Genomic DNA, 17252 nt, shown 5'->3' on the forward strand with positions numbered 1-17252 from the left:
CGGGAGAGTAACATCTCCCACTTCTTGTAAAGAATCCGACTTCACTTACTGTTTCAGACGTCGAACCCAGACTCTGTATTTTCTCTTCTGTTTTTTCTAGAGAAGCAGATCCTCCTACCATTGAAACATTGGTAGTATAATTCCAAGGTACTCTGCGGGTATCCTTGTATGAAAATGGTAGAGGAGTGGTGATAACTACTTTCGACTTTATTGGTGCAGGAATCACCGTAGATGATTTCACATTAATGATCACAGGATCACTTGTTCTCTGACTAGGTTTAGAATCTTCTGATGAGCAAACATCATCTTCTTTTTTCCTTGGTTCTTCTTCAAAGAATTCTATCTCTCCGCTATTCATCAATTCTTGCAACAAATCCCTAAACTCAGGACATATTTGAATTTCATGCCCCTTCTCTTGATGATATTCATAATAATTCTTGCCTTCATTATGCTTTGGCCTGAATTGTGAATTATACCGGCTAAAGAGAGTTGTTGAAATATCCAAACAAAAGGAGATTTAATTTCAGAAATGTCAGTTTTTGCTTTCTTTCTATTCTCTTACTGAATTGCATTCACGTTTTTATCTCCATGATTTGGCAATGGATGATTTGATGTAGATGGTGAATTGAATTCCAACTTTCTAGTGTTGATCAAATTTTGAACCACCCTTTTGAATGCCAAACAGTTTTCAATAGAATGACCCGTAATTCCTTCATGGTAAACACAGTGTGCCTTTACATCATACCATGGAGGGAATGGTGGTTGCATGGGAACCAAAGGATAGGGTCGTATGACATATGCTTTTAACAGCGAATCATAGATCTCTGCATAGGGTACTGGTAAAGGTGTAAAAGATAACCTTTCATTTTCCTTTCGAGATCCTCTGGACTCTGCTCGATTAGTGTTTGTTTCTTCTTTCTTAACTCTTGGTTGGGTTATTGTAACACTTTTCGATGAATCTTTATTGTAAGAGTTTGCATTGTTGACTTCATTCTCCTTTTTTTGGTACATAGGTCTTTTGGAACTAGACCCCTCATTTGATTCAATTTTACCACTTTTCAAGACATTTTCAATAAGTTCTCCAGAAATGACCAAATCTGCAAAATTTCTAGTTGCATTCCCCATTAGATGATTTAAATAAGGAGCTTTCAATGTATGGACAATATTACTGTGGCCTCTTTTTCTGACAAAGGTGGTTGAACTTGGGCTGCTGCGACAAAACTAGTAATGTGGGATGAAGGGCATGTGGTACCGTCATATCTATCAAATTCGGAAACTTTGAACTGATGGGGAGAAATTAGATCTGGAACCAAACTTAACTCACTAGCGTCAAACCCATAGAATGATTCAGTTATTTCCACGGATTTCATTCGTTCGTCTAAGCTCTTGATCTGTCTGGCCAATTCTTCATTTACTTTTTCTTTTTCATACAGCTCATTCAAATCTGGGATTAGATGCTCAGTATTAAAATCCCCTATTTTCACATCTGATATAAGTGGATTTTTGCTTGAAGATACATGATCCCCTTGTCGATTTTCATGTGGTTTGGCTTCTTGAAATGTTGATGTGCGGGTATTGATTTGTATAGGTGTAGTACCAGAGTGATAAATTGGTTCTGGTGGGAAACCTAGAGGATACATAGGTTCTTGGTCGAAAGATACAGGATTTTCATGCATTTTTCCAATGATAGCCTGCCTTTTAAACATGTCTTCTATTTTCTGCATCATGTTGTCTTGTGAATTTGCAATACTGGCTTCAATTTTCTCTAGCTTCATTCTCATCTCTGCTTGTTCTTTATTATGTCGTTCCTCAATACGTTGTATCTTATCCTCCATAATTCTCTTAGTAGATTGTCTAGTACCGTAGTGATGTTGTATTTCTCTTTTGGCCAGAATAACTGCGATTGAAAAATCTTTTGATATTATTTTTTTTTTCAAATTAATGAATGTTATAAAAAATTATACATAAAGAAAATAATGAAATGAATAATGAATGTATGTAAAATGCATGTATGCAAAAGGTATTGATCCCAAAAAGTTAACTGTCATAGAACAACTTTCATCGGCATACAAAAGTTTCTTTATAATAGTTCATAACTACAGATAAGGTGTAGCTTTCCTATTAAGCTCTATAATTTCTTTCATTAGCCATGACATCTTCTTTCCAAACTTAGAAACTGGATCAACGTGATGCTCAATTATTTTTGCTTCAACAGCTAATTCCCCAACATATCTAGCAGCTTCACTCATTTGTACCATGGCCTCGAATACCATATTACTTCTTTCTTCACTTCTTTCTACATAGAAATCAGTTGATTTTTGCCATTGTTCATTAGTTCTTTCAAGAGTTTGCTCTAACTCAGTGATTCTGACTTGACAATTGTGCAGAGTTTTTTCAAGATCTCTAATGCGTCTTCGCAGTGAAGCACTTTCCTCATTACTTTCTTTGAGATCACTATGTCCTAGACGAACCTTTTCTTGAAATAATGACTCTTCAAGTTGCAAGATGTAAGTATTGAACTCTGAGTTTTTGTTTCTAGACTGATCCAGATCTTCTTCAAGTTTTGTTCGTGCTTCTTGCGTCATTTGATTAAGCTTCTGGATTTGAACATTCTTGTTTCTGCATCTTTGCATCCAATTGCTAGCCACTTCTTGCTCTACCTCAAGTTTGGTGTTGAAATTCTTTCTTTCCAGCTCCCATTTTTCTTTTTCAACATTGAACTCTTCAATCCTTTGGCCTCTGACTGCAAGTTCGGCAATCAGCTGGTTCATTTCAGATTCAAATCCCTTGAACATGATATTTTTCTCACCTTCAAATTTATCAAAGATGTCATTCTTCATCTCCTCTAAATCTTTGGCTCGATCCTTTTCTCTTTGCATTTCATTCATGATCTTGCGATGTTCAGCTTTGTGTTTTATAATTCGCTCTCTTCTATCAACCTCAAAATCTTCCATTTTTTGCTTTCCTTTCTCAAGGTTTTTGAGTAGACGACTATTCTTTCCTTTCAGATCTTCAGCTCGACTTTTCTCGATGTTCAATTCTCTGGTCATTTGTACTGTTGATTGGCTTGATCCTGATGCTTTCCGGGATTTATATAACTCCTGGTAATTTTTCTTTAATGCTCTAAATTCACCATCAACTTTTTCTTTGTTTTCTCTCAACATTGCACATTGTGATGAATGAAAGTCAATGTCAACACCCAACATAGCTTTATATCGTCTCATTTGCTCTAATTCTCTCAACCAGCCTTCTCTTTCTGCTTCAAACTCAGCTCTCAGGATTTCAATCTCTGATGGAACCACCTTAATGCGATCTTCCATAGAGATATCCTCATTTTGATCTGGTAGAGGAATATTTTCATTTTTCCTGACAGATCTCCATTCCTCATAATCAGGAGTTAGCATTTCTTTTGCTGCTTTAGCTCGGATACAAAAAGTTGTTTTCCAAGCTGTAAAGGCTTCCATGATATTTCTTTTATAATTTTTGCTGTGGAATGCGAACTCAGATGAATGTAATCCAGCAGTGACAGGTACAAATTGACGACCTTCATACTGTCTTATGACCAGAAGTGATGCATATCCAATTCCTCCCCACAATCCGAGCATCATTATCCAGTTGTAATCACCACATTTGGAAAAGAATTCCCTTTGGATTTGCCACGGGGCTCGCCAAATAATGTCATTGCTTTGCAGATTTCGAAAGGCATTAATCCACATATCTTTCTTAATTTCTTTCGGCCATTCTTGCTCCAGAAATTCTTTTAATGGTGAGTAATCCGTATTAAAGCGCCGGTATGAAACCTTTTCTGTCCTCCAGAAATGGCTACGGATCCAAACATATAACAATTGGGTACACCCTGAGAATCGTCCACCTCCTAGCTTTCTACAAGCATTTAACGATCTGAAAGTCTCTGCTAGAATTGCAGACGCATGATTAATCTTTTTTGGTAGCTGCTCAAACAAATCTATTACTGCAGCTTCAATATATCCCAATACTTTTGGGAAGATGACCATACCATACATACCCAGAGTAAATAGATCGAATCGTACTTTAGTGTCTGGATGACTCTGAATAAGTTCTTTAATGTTAGTCCAAGCAATGCCTTCGCTTTCGCCCTTTTGTTTTGTACGGGATACCACCCATTCTTCTCGTACTCCGGCAATCTTTGCTAATTTAACTCAAAAGGGTTGAGTTTTAATTGACTTTGAATAAATTCGATTCTCCAAAGCCCCTTCTATATGTAGCAAAGTTGTATACTCTTCAATAGTAGGGACCAAGTCCTCTTTATTGAGAGTGAAGCAATTGTACCCTGGATTCCAGAATTGAATTAGGGCTCGAAGTAAGTCATCATCAACTTCAACATAGAGAAAATATGAGATGTCTCCGTAAGTCTAATAAAACTGCAACTTTTTGTTTGAGTCCCAACTTTCCCAAATACTTTGCAAATCTTGCATATCATTTCTTTTTAGCGAAACTGGAGCATAACTGACCAAGTCAGATATATAGTCATCTTGCAGACTGTCTCCTCCTTGTCTTTGTAAGTCCTTAGCCCACTGTCTTACTTCTGAGTTTAGAACTATTTGATTTGAACACTTTTTATCCATGGATGAAGGCTTTCCAATGAGACAATTAACACGAGGATCAATGCCTTTTATCCTGTATGATGCTATGCAAACAGAAGAAATGAAGAACACACAAAAAGAAATGAATTAGTTTACATAATAAAGAAAAATAATAATTTAATAATAATGTCTACCTAAATATCCTTATTTAAATAATTTAAATTCACATACAATTTAATCAGTAAGAAAATAAATAAATTAAAAGGAAAATTAGAATTCATTTCTCCTGTGTGTACACCTATTTTGGACAAAATGGCTTCAGATCGGAAGAGTTTATAGGGTTTATTATATGCAGGGTTTCATATCTAAGAATAAAGGTACCCGAATTGTCTTTGTTAGTGCCCCCTTGGGCTGTTAACCCTCAATCCTAGTCCATCACAGACTAAAGTGGATTGATTTCAATTCGAGGGGATACATTTCTCTATGTCTAACACGGAGAATAAATTCTCACGAAAACATAGAGCATATGAACCCCGAAAGTTACTTTCTAGGTCTGACACGGAGAATAAATTCTCATGAAGACGTCGCTTTCACTCCCACTTAAAAGGGACAAACTCAATTATAGATCTTTATGTTATGCAATGCAAGTGTTGTGTGTGAGGAGAAATGTTCAAACCTCTGACAGAAAAATAAATAATGAAATAAAATACTTGTAAATAAAATGAAATATTAATAAGAAAATATATATAAATACTATGAAAATAATAAGTATATAAAAATTTTGAAAAGAAAGAATTATAAATTAAATATATGAATTTTTAATTTATAATTAATAGAGACAATTTATAATTGATTTTAAAAGTTTGACCGTCCCCAGTGGAGTCGCCAAGCTGTCGTAACCGGTTTTCTTCCGGGCACGAATTTTTTACTTGGCGGGAAAAGTGATGTGAATAAATTAATAATTTTGATTTTTTTAAAAAATATTTTGGGAGTCGCCATCGGCCTTTTGGATTAGGTAGGTCGAATACCTAAAAATCATCTTTTAAAAGAGTTTTTAAGAAAACATCGATTAAAAGATAAACTGATCTGCGTTTTAACCAAAAATTTGTTCTTTTTAATAATAAAAAAGGGATTCGTGGTCGGTTACGTTTAGGGAAGGATTAGCACCCCTACAACGCCCAAAATTGGTACTTTTTAATTAGAAATTGTCTCTATTATTAAAAATTCAAAATATATTTAATTTATAATCCTATTATTTCAAAATTATGATTATGAGGAAAAAATATTAATTTATATATATTTATAAATAAAATATTTATTTAGAAATATCAGAAAATGACTTCTAGGTACCTTAAGACAGCTCTTTTCTTTGATATTAATAAATATTAACAATATAATAATTTAAATAAAATAAAATTATAATTTTTTTATAATATTTAATTTTAAAATACCAGAATAGGACATCCAGTTGTATTAAGACTGCCCTTTTCTTCGATATTGAAAAAATAAATAAATATTAAAATATGATAAAAATAATTTATGTAAAAAATATAAATTATTATTTATTATATATATTTATATGACTATATAATTATAAAAATATAAACAAGTAAAATTAAAACATATATAATCAATAATAAAAATAAAATTAGAACTATATATTTAAAAGCAGTAAAACTTTATAATAAATGAAAGTATTTAAAATTAGTGACTAAATTATAATCTAATAAAATTAAATACCTAATTCATAATTAATTATTTAAAATTATAAGGATTAAACATGCTATTTTCCTTATTTATTAATTTGGTGACTAAAATAAAATTATATAAAATTTGAATATCAGATTAAAATAAATTAAAAATATATACTCTGGATTAAAATATTATTTATTAAAACTAAAGGACTAAATACATATTTTATCTAAAATATTTATAATTACGGTTAAGGGCTAAAATATAAATAAATAAAATTTAGAGACCAAATTAAAAGGATTATAAATTTGATTTAGTGACTAAAATGTAAGATTTACAAGTTAGGATGGCTGCGGAAAGGGTTTAACCTTTAATTAATTAAAGACAGATCCCTCCTCAAAACGTCGTCGTTTGGGGAGGGCTATTTAAGCCCATAACCGGCTGGCCCGAAGGGCCAACTCTCATTTCTCTTCTTCCCTCTCTCTTCTTTGAGAGAGTTTAAAACTCTCTCGCTTCTCTCTAAAACAGAGAGAAGCACACCGGCCGGCAGCCGTTTGCCGGCGTTAACCCCGCCGCCGGCCATCGCCTCCGGTGGCCAGAATTTTTTTTTTACACTAAAACGTAGATCGGACCGTCCTAATGACGGTTCCGGTGCTCCTTTCTCTTAAATAGCTCCCGATCGGAGCAAATCTAGGAAAATACCTTCGGTTTTCGAAGGTTGTTGGTGACGTTTGGAGGCCGGTGGTGACTCCGATCAAGACGTTGTCTTCCCCGGTAAGTTCTCTCCGTTTTCTCCTTGCTTTTTTGTTTGTGGTTGCTGGTTTGCTTGCTTTTTCCTTGTTTCTTTTTTTTTCTTTGCTCTGTTGGTTGCCTCTGTTTTTCTTTGCAGGTTGGGTGATGGCTTTATAGCCATCACCGACGCTTGTCTCAGACCGGGTAAAAGAGTAGAGTTCGGTGAGTCACCGAACTTCCAGTGGTGACTCACCGTTGAAGGCAACGTGTGCGGCTGGAGTGGCTCTTCTGGAAGCCTTCGACGAGACGTGGTAGCGGTGGAGATGATGGGAGTAGCTGCGGCGGCTGCGTGGCCCTAGGGTATCATACCCTAGGGTTTGCATCTGGAGGAGTGTGGGCCGTTGGATCTCTCAGATCCAACTGCTGAGATTGAGGCGGCAGCTAGAGCTAGGGTTTAGAAACCCTAGCTAAAACCCCAAATGTTTAGGGTTTCCTTTTGGGTTTAGGCCGGTTCTGGTTGGGCCTGGGATTTGGGCTTGTAATTATATTTATTAATAATAAAATAATAATAATAATAATATAAATAAATATTTAAATGAAAAAAAATGAGTATCTTCACTACCCTTGTTTCATGTCACATTCCACCGTATCCTAAGTTTCTGTCACACCCCAAAAAATGGGGTTAATTGAAAATATTTAAAATCTTAGGATAGTTGTGTGAGTTTTTCAAATATTCAAAGATTTTTATTGCAATTTGACCAGGGCAATATATTGAAATGCCACCTTTTTCTTTTGGCTCTCATTCCCACCTTTTTGTTTTAAGTCTTCCAACCGTCTCTCTATTTTTTATCTCTAAATTTGGTTTTTGCTTGATTCATCGTCGATATGGACTCCGTTGACGACACCTCTGGCACCATTAAGTTTGCCTTGTTATTTTCATTCGAACGATATTGATCGTGTTATCATTTTCGCCGTCATAAATTGGGGTGAAGCAAGAGTATTTTCGGACTTTGTAAGAACCATGTCTTTGTCAAGCTACGCCACAACCCAACCTTGGTAACTAGTTTCTTGTGTTTTAAAAGGCAATTCTGGAAAAACTGGTGTCATTCCGACCACTGAATGATGTCTCGCGCGCTACACGTGTGTGATTGTTTTGAGCTGTTTAAGCCGCTGAACCGGTCTACTCGAACCGACTTTGGATCGCTTGATTGAACCCGTTAACCGTTGATCGACCTGTTGACTTTGACCGACTTGACTTGTTGACTTTGATCGACTCCACTCTTTGACTTGACAACATAGTGCACAACCTCTATAGACTCACATATCTATAGTTCTCACATGTGTACATGGGCTTTGAAAAGAGAACATAATTTGATATAATGATATGTGTATTTCTAATGACATGGTACAAGTGCATATATGTCATGGTGATATGAGATGCTATGTGTTTATGTATTATATGACTATAGAAATTAGTAATGTATTGTGGTATATTAAAATGTATATTATATGTTTATGCTCATATGACGGAATTGAAGTCATGACAAGGGAATTAGTAAGGATAAACATGTTGGTGATATGAGAACAATGTAGGTGATATATGTATATGATGTGCGATATGAATTGCATGATATGATATATGTGTGATAGGGGTTATGGTATTTGTTACATAATATACATGAATATATGTTAATGTATATATAAATGAGCTGTATGATTGGATAGCATAAAACGGTCATGCATGATTAGTGGGTATGAATTCCATTAGATGTGTTTTCTTTATGCCTCACTAAGTCATCGACTTAGCGTGTGAGTGTTTCATACGCAGGTTACAGAAAGTGAATATAGAAGCTGTGAGGAGCAGGTCAGCATCTCCCTTACAAGATTTCAGATCAGAAAATAGATGAGTTAAATGTTTTTTTGTTATTTTGAATATAGTTGGCATGTACTAATTGATTGAGTTAAATATGCTCTGATCGATTTTGGTTATTGTGGTCAAATTATGTAACTAAATCGCTTTTACTTTAATGGAAGTTTTAAATTTTATTTGAATTTTGTCACGAGTCAAAGTTTGAAAAGTCAATGTGACACCTCAGACTCGTATTCGGGTCGGGTACGGGTTGGGAGGTGTTACAGTTGAATGTTGACTTTTCCGTTGACCGTTAACTTTTTTCAAAGACTTCTATCATGGTATTTTTTGACGTCCTAAATCCGTTTTGTAAAATTCAAACCCAAACGTCCTGTTTTTGCATATTTTAGTACTTTACAATATAATTATGTTATGTAAATTCTGAAAATTATAGTCTTCTTCTATGATATTATGTTCTGAAGGTGGTTACATGTCACCACACCACTCTCTAGTAAGTTCGAATCACCTATGTTCAACTAATTTTGACTTCACATGTTCGATTCAAGATACGCGTGAGTGTTATGAATTGAGTTATTAGTTGATTCCGTTTAATTAAGTATTATTTCAATTCTTTAAAGTAAAATATTATCATTAGGTTTCGTTATGCATGACCTAATATTACTGACCGTGAGAAGTGTAAGGCTTAGACAATATTGATTAGTTGTTATGTGTGTTTCCTCTTTACCTATTCGATTCTTTGTTATGATATACTATTATGTTTAATATTACTGCCTAGAGCATGTTCGAAATTTGATTACAATTATCTGTGACATTTACTATTCTGAATAATGTTGCATCACTCATGATCTGCACATTAATGCATTCCTGACTCTGCATGAGAATAATTCCCTGTTCTGATTCTGCATGAGATTAATTCCTTATTCTGATTCTGCATGTGATTAATTCCCCATTCTGACTCTGCATGTGATTAATTCTCATTCTGTTTCTGTATGCGATTATATATTTGTTCTATTTCTATTTAGGATCCTCTTCGAAGGGCTAGATCTCTATCTCGATTTTTGTATTCTAGCTTAGGTTCCTCTTCGAAAGATAACATCCACTTCCTATGTATCCGCGACGAAAGGTATGTTTGTATGTTATGATGGTTACACTCGGATGATGTTATTATTTGTGCATTATTTGTCCTGTTATATATATTTAATGATATTTGTTTATTGAGTATGATACATTGAGTTTTGTAATTCACCCTGTTTGTCTTTTTTATTATTAAAAAATCTACTTATAGAACTAGTTTAGCTATTGGAGGTGTGGTCTCGATACTATACGGTGTAAGATTTAATATTTATTTTTAATCTCTTTAAAATGTGGTATGATTTTATTTATGATTTTGTATTTAATAAATATTTTAAAAAATGATTTATTAAATAAGTTTCGCTTGTGGATCACTTATGTTATCAACGCAGTCACCCTGATTCAATCGTAACTCTTAAGTTGGGTCTAGGGGTTACATTTAGTGGTATCAACGAACAGATTTAAATTATCATAATATGTAACCCACTATAGTTTTGAAATTTTTTTTTAGACGAATATGAAAAATGTTTTTGAAAAACTATGCCACAAGATTTTCAAGTGTTTTGTAAACCTCTTGAGACTACGATACCATTATGGATAGTTATTAATTTTCTGTAATCTTAACGTGATATTTAATATATCTAGCCATAAGTCTGGTATGGGTACCTGATGTCGTTTAAATACCTTAATTGATTACTTCAGTTATAAAATCTGTACTCTAACAGTTAATCGTTAGTTAATTAGCAGTCATAATTTAATATTATAGATTTTTTTTCAAAAGTTGTTTTATGTGTAATAAAACAGTAATAAAGTTAATTTTGATTGATATTATATGATGATGTCCTAAGTAACTATTTTGATTACGAAGTAAATTCTTGATTACAAAGAAAATCGTTCAAAGAGCTCACATGCTCACATAAGAATATTTTTACGAAAAGATGCAATTTATTTCAAGTATGAATTTGTTGGTACAGTACCACTGTACCAGCTGGCACTAACATCAGCAAAGTAACTAAATTAAACACAACATAGATAAAGCGATAAATATTCATTTATCCAATCGCACCAACTCAACATCGCCTCCCCCGCTTGAGACTCACGCTATTTCCATCTGCCAACATCCTCTCATTTTCACGACGTGTCAACTAGATATAGAGAGTGAGTATTACTTTCGAATATTTGCGAAGCTTGCTCCAGAGTTGGGCCCCGCCGAAATCAAATGGTAGCGAGCAATGTTGGAAGCTTTTATAAACTCACAACACCGGTGACAATTGGCACAGCTAAGAAAACAGCTGTTTTTTATCCACATGGCAGATGATCCTTTTGCAGAACACAGACATGTCGTACAAAGTGGCCCCACCACACACACAGTCCTCGGATTTGGTTCGGCTAAGAGGATTAATTGCATGTAATTGTAGGGATGGACAATATGATCGGATCAGGTTAAATTTAGGTTTAAGGTGAAAAATATTTGATTTGATTTAAAAATATAATTTTATGTTATATATTTAGAAATAATTATAATAATATCTTTTTTATATTATTATTTTTAGTTAGATCACTGTTTTTATTGAGTAAAAATAAAATTTTATTATTATTTCGGGTAGGGTTGGATTTGATTCAGGTTTTATCTAATAAAATCATATAAGATTCTGATGAGGTAGAGAATATATATTTTTCAGATCGAGTCAGGTCGAATCAAATAAATGATGTAAATTTTTTTGGTCGAGTCGGGTTAACCAAACCCCGACCCAGGCCCATCCTAATGCATGGTTACGGCTACATCTTTTTCTTATTGGATACAAAGTTTGAAATATTTTAAGATAGAAATGCTTAATTCAGAATTTATCTCTCAAATTACAAAGTATGTTTTTTTGTTTTCCTATTCTACATTCTAACCTTTTGTGTATTAAGCCAAAAATAAACTTACTGTTGTGCTGTCTCTATCTCCTCAAGATTACTATTGATGCAGAAGATCTAGATGAGATTCCTTGGCAATTAAAGCCCCATAACAGTATTTTTGGGCATAATATCTTCGAAGCTTTGCATTTTTTTATAAAGAAAATCACAATCATTTAACATGACTTTTTGAAAGAAAAAGTGTGATCTATCGAAATTAAAGTTAATTGATATCAAATTATATCAATTATGTTTGTCAACTTTAAAATAATCATAATGATAATAAATTTGACACAAACATACACAGAATGATTTTATAATTAAAGTGAGATGAGATAGAGTTCTTTTTTTCATCTCAGATTATTTTCTCTTTATTTATTTTTTGTTATTAAAATCATTAATAGTGGTTTTAATGACTATTCAGTTCATTTGGTAGAGTACAAGGTTTTTAATTTTGAGGTCGTGGGATCGAGTTCCATGGAAGGCATTTCATAATTTGGAGGTCTCCTACGGAAGCTGCTCTCAACCTAGTGTTGGGGGCAGCCTATTATCTTATCTCTTCCTTACCTCATTACATATGAGAACAAGGGACATCCATTTTTTTATATTAAAATCACTGATAGGTCCTCATATATATTTTTTAATTAAAATTCTAAGTTCAAGTGAAAAATGATAAATTATTTGTGATCGATGAAACACATTTATTCTCATCAACACTTACATATTTTGATATTTTTATTATTTTTGATTCAAAACTCGTAATGAATTTTATATACTCCCTCAACTTGTAGTATTTTTCAAAAATAAAATTCTTGAAATCGTCCATACTTTACACATTTTTAATACAAATCTAAATAGTTGTTATTGAATATCTCACGTGGCTAAACAAACTCCCTTGACGTGGTATTTCCGATGTGGCCAGCGGAATGAGTTAATTGGAGTGGCCCCCATGTGGTCCTCGTCAAGCAAGCCAATGGAATAATTTTGGGCCTATAAAGAACGCCCCCTCTCTCTTCTTGTGACTGGTGCGAGTGAGTGAGTATTTTCAGAGCATCTCTCTCTGCTTATATCCCTTCCATGGCCGTCTCGTTTAAAATGTCTGTCGTTTTGAGTTTCTTCGTGGGTCTCACGGTTCTGGGTTTGGCAAACTCGGCTCAGTTCCATGAGCTTTTTCTACCCGGTTGGGCTAACGATCACTTCGTCTATGAAGGAGACCTTCTTAAGCTCAAACTCGATAACTATTCTGGTAAATCATCCGCCATTCCAAAGCTTCATCAAGCTCTAAAAGCCTCTGTTTTCTGGGAAAAAATATCACTTTCTCTCCATAATCTATCGTTTACAGACCCTTTTTTTTATAGATCAATGAGATGGCGGGTTAATAAATATTTCAGGCGCTGGGTTTGCATCAAAAAGCAAGTATTTGTTCGGGAAAGTTTCCATGCAGATTAAGCTTGTAGAAGGTGACTCTGCCGGAACTGTCACTGCTTACTATGTGAGTATATATATATATATATATATATATATTACACATTTATCTCACTATTCAGTATAATTCTCAATGATTTTTACACCTTTGTAAATAAACTATCTTTTTCCAATTGCTGATAATAAAAAGTTAACTTTTTTTTTTCTTTTTCTCATGTCGAGGCTAATAATGCTAAGCAGTAGCCGCTAGCTACCCACTCCCTTGAACCAATTTAAAGTCAATTTATTTCGCCTTTGTCCCCACCATGTTTTTTCCATGAAACCAATGATGCTGCAGCAAAAAAAACTTTTTATCTTCCTCTCAATCATGGATCTACTTTTTACTTAATTTAGCTTTGAAATATTGTTTGACGCACAGATGTCATCGGATGGTCCATATCACAATGAGTTTGATTTCGAGTTCCTGGGCAATACAACAGGTGAACCTTACCTTGTTCAGACCAATGTGTACGTTAATGGTGTAGGGAACAGGGAGCAAAGGATGAGCCTTTGGTTTGATCCCACCATGGACTTTCACTCTTACTCTATCCTTTGGAACCAACGCCAAGTTGTGTGAGTAGTTTATACGTATATACTCGTATATTTTATATATGTTCATAATCATTTTTAGTTATTGAGTATATAGACATAGTTGTTTAGACTCGGTTATGTGCGGCCATTTGAATATAGGGCATTGCTTGATTAGTTTATGTTTTGTGTTTGATCCAGGTTCCTAGTGGATGATACCCCAATAAGAGTGCACACCAACATGGAACACAAGGGAATCCCTTTTCCCAAAGACCAATCCATGGGTGTATATAGCTCAATCTGGAATGCTGATGATTGGGCCACACAGGGTGGCCTGGTCAAAACTGATTGGAGCCATGCACCGTTTGTTGCCTCCTACAAAGGGTTCGAGATCGACGCGTGTGAGTGCCCCGTGTCGGTGACAGCAGACAAGATAGCCAAGAAATGTAGCAGCACCGGTGAGAAGAGGTTCTGGTGGGACGAGCCGACAATATCAGAGTTGAGTTTGCACCAGAGCCACCAACTCGTTTGGGTGAGAGCCAACCACTTGGTCTACGACTATTGCGGCGATACAGATAGGTTCCCGGTCATGCCGGTTGAGTGTGAGCACCATCGCCACTAGTGGGGGCAAGAGCAAACTATGGCAAAGGGGTTCATTTGGGCACAATCTGTACGGGGGCACAGGGGCAGTTGAAGAATCATTGTCATAAAAACAAACATGTACTCCATGTTTTCATATTTTGGTCTCTTTTTAGTTTATTCCAGATTGTATGAAAATTCCATTAGATTAATGATATAAAATCTTAGTTTCTGTTCCATGAACTTGGTGGTGTTCTTACAAAGGATATGTACAATAAAAATAAGGAAAACTTGCTGAAAAGGATTGTTGATAAATTGCATGATTGACCAGCTAAAAACAAAGATTTGATGTGATGAGATTCCTAATAATAATGGACAAATAGAGGTCTAATTTTAAAATATTGTATAAAAATCATTGATTATTTAGGAAGGTTACTCAAAACCTCTAAAATAACAATGATTTCTTTAATTAATGAAATAATTTGATTCATACTATTATCAAGAAAATCGACATGTAAATAATATAATCTATGTTAGGGACATTGATGATCGTTATTATCTCTATGAAGGATATGCAATAACTCGTTTGACGGAATAAAAATTAATATTATCCGAAAGGACATTGTGTTAATTTAGTCATTCCATGAGTGAACTTATTACTGTGGCGAAAACAATGTACCACACTTACCTCCCAACTGCTATGAAGGAGTGAAAACATGTTGTAGGTGTCCTAGACGTCTTTTGGGTGGGCTCGAAATTGAGCTTCAACTTGAATAAAATGATTAGAGTCGTCACCGATTATTTTAAAGAAATATTTAGGCTAATTGAACACCATCTTACATGATATACGTTTTACCAGAAATGTGTCGGGTTCGGGAGTCGGTTACAGTCAAGGACGGATTAGCACCCTTATACTGCCCTTTCGGTACCAATTAATTTATCGGTTGTATTAATTGCAAAAATTATAATTTAAATTAAAATTTAAAAATTCAATTCGAATTAATTACCTTTAATTGATAGAAATCATCCCTAAAAAGTCAAAAAATATTAGATTATAAACAATAAAAAGAAATATGAAAAAAAAGAAAATAATAATAATAATAAAATAAATGAAAAAAATAAAATAAAAATAAATAAAATTGATTAGAAATAATATAATAAAAAAACAATGAAATAAAATAAAAAATAAAAAAACAGGGTTAAATATTAAAATTTAAAAAATATTAAGAAGATAAATATTAACAAAAAAAATAAAAAAAATAAAAAAATAAACAAAAGGATCAAAATGCAAAAATTAAAATAATAGTGGCTGAATCAAAAAAATAAGAAAGGAAAATAGTGACTAAATTAAAACATATAGGAATTCCTAGGCCATTTTCGAATAAAACATAAATTAGGGACTAAAATGTAAATATATTAAATTTAAAATCCAAATTAAAATATTATAAATTAAATTCAGTGACTAAAACGTAAAGAGTACAAATTACAGGAACCATAGAAAGAATTCACCTGTTCACGAAATTACAGAAAGACCCCACCTCAAAACGATGTAGTTTTGGGATGATATTTATAGGCCAAACTTGGCCCAAATACTTCTCCACCCCTCATTTCTTCATTTGCTCTCTCTCACTAAAAGAGAGGAAAAAACTTCTCTCTGACCTCTCTATAGAAACCCTCAACCGAAGGATGGTAGGCCACCACCGGTCGCCACCAACCGTAGCTCTGGCTGTCGCCGCCGACGGTCAGAAAAACTCAATATCTCCCAAAACGTTCCCCCTCTACACCCTTAACATCGATCCGAAACCCAAATCCCCGAAAACACCACGAATTTGTTTAGATCTAAGAAAAACCGTTCGAGTTTTCTTACCTTTTTCGACTGCTTTTTGATTTCTGGTGACCCCTTTATGGTTGATGCTTCAGTTTTTTATTTGGGTTTTTTTGTGTTGTATATTTGCATGCTTGGTTTTGCTTTGATATTTGGTTATTGTGGTTTGTTTTTGGTTTTTGCTTCGGTGTTTCGATGTTTGGTTGTCGATGGGTTCCCGTTGTGTTCAGTTTCTTGGTTATATGATTTTTGATCGATGTTTACTGTTTGTTCTCGATGTTGTTGTGATGATGGTCTCGATCGGGATTTTAATAACCCATGGGCGGCCGTTGTGGTCTCGGGAATAACGGGATATGTGGGTTGTTGCTCGTTCCGATCTTCTCGTTCGTGATACCGGTCGCCTCGGGATGGTTCAGTCCCGTTGGTACGGCCGGAAAATATGCTGGTCGTTTGGCGTGTAGTGTTCACACGTGCAAACTGTTCCTTCCCTGCGGTGCAATGCTTGATTATGTAACCCTAATCCCCTACTGGGCTGGTTCAGGTCCGATTTGGTTCTTTTGGACTGCTTGGACCCTTTGTTCGGACCTGGATTGAAAAAAAAGAAAATAAAAAAGAAGGACTTAATAAAAAACAAACAAATAAAAATAAAAATAATAATAATAATAATATATTTTAAAAAATTAAAACTATATATTATATATATGATTTTTAAAAAAGTTTTCAAACTATATATCATATAGTTTTCAAAGTGTTTTAAAAATCATATATTATATACATTTTCAAAATGTTTTTTTAAACTATTATATAAATTTTCAAAATGATTTAAAAACTATATATATTATATATGTTTTCAAAATATTTTTTTTAAAAAACTATATATTATATAAGTTTTCAAAATGTTTTAAAAATTATATATTATATGTAACCCCCTCAGACCGATGCGGATAGCCCGATCCGATCTGGAGTGTCACATTAGGGCCACTGGAGCGACCCATCGTAAAAATAGTAGAAAATTTAAAATTATTAAAAC

The 17252-nt window shown here is 34.1% G+C and overlaps 1 protein-coding gene across 1 annotated transcript; it reads left to right on the forward strand.

Annotated features, from left to right (window-relative positions):
- The first annotated feature begins 12864 nt into the window (after window positions 1-12864).
- Window positions 12865-14636, forward strand: LOC120151489 (xyloglucan endotransglucosylase/hydrolase protein 9-like). Its single transcript, XM_039163922.1, has 4 exons — window positions 12865-13072; window positions 13218-13318; window positions 13670-13863; window positions 14020-14636. The coding sequence occupies exons 1-4, from the start codon at window positions 12904-12906 to the stop codon at window positions 14438-14440; spliced, it is 885 nt and encodes a 294-aa protein (XP_039019853.1). The 5' UTR covers window positions 12865-12903; the 3' UTR covers window positions 14441-14636.
- The last annotated feature ends 2616 nt before the right edge of the window (window positions 14637-17252 follow it).

Source organism: Hibiscus syriacus, unplaced genomic scaffold (assembly GCF_006381635.1).
Source record: "Hibiscus syriacus cultivar Baekdansim isolate YM2019G1 unplaced genomic scaffold, ASM638163v2 tig00111059_pilon, whole genome shotgun sequence".
Lineage (NCBI taxonomy): Eukaryota > Viridiplantae > Streptophyta > Magnoliopsida > Malvales > Malvaceae > Hibiscus > Hibiscus syriacus.

Coding starts and splice junctions, on each gene's coding strand:
- LOC120151489 (XM_039163922.1), top strand. CDS start 12,904: ATGGCCGTCTCGTTTAAAATGTCTGTCGTTTTGAGTTTCTTCGTGGGT. Junction 13,073..13,217: donor CAAACTCGATAACTATTCTG/GTAAATCATCCG, acceptor TAAATATTTCAG/GCGCTGGGTTTGCATCAAAA. Junction 13,319..13,669: donor GAACTGTCACTGCTTACTAT/GTGAGTATATAT, acceptor TTTGACGCACAG/ATGTCATCGGATGGTCCATA.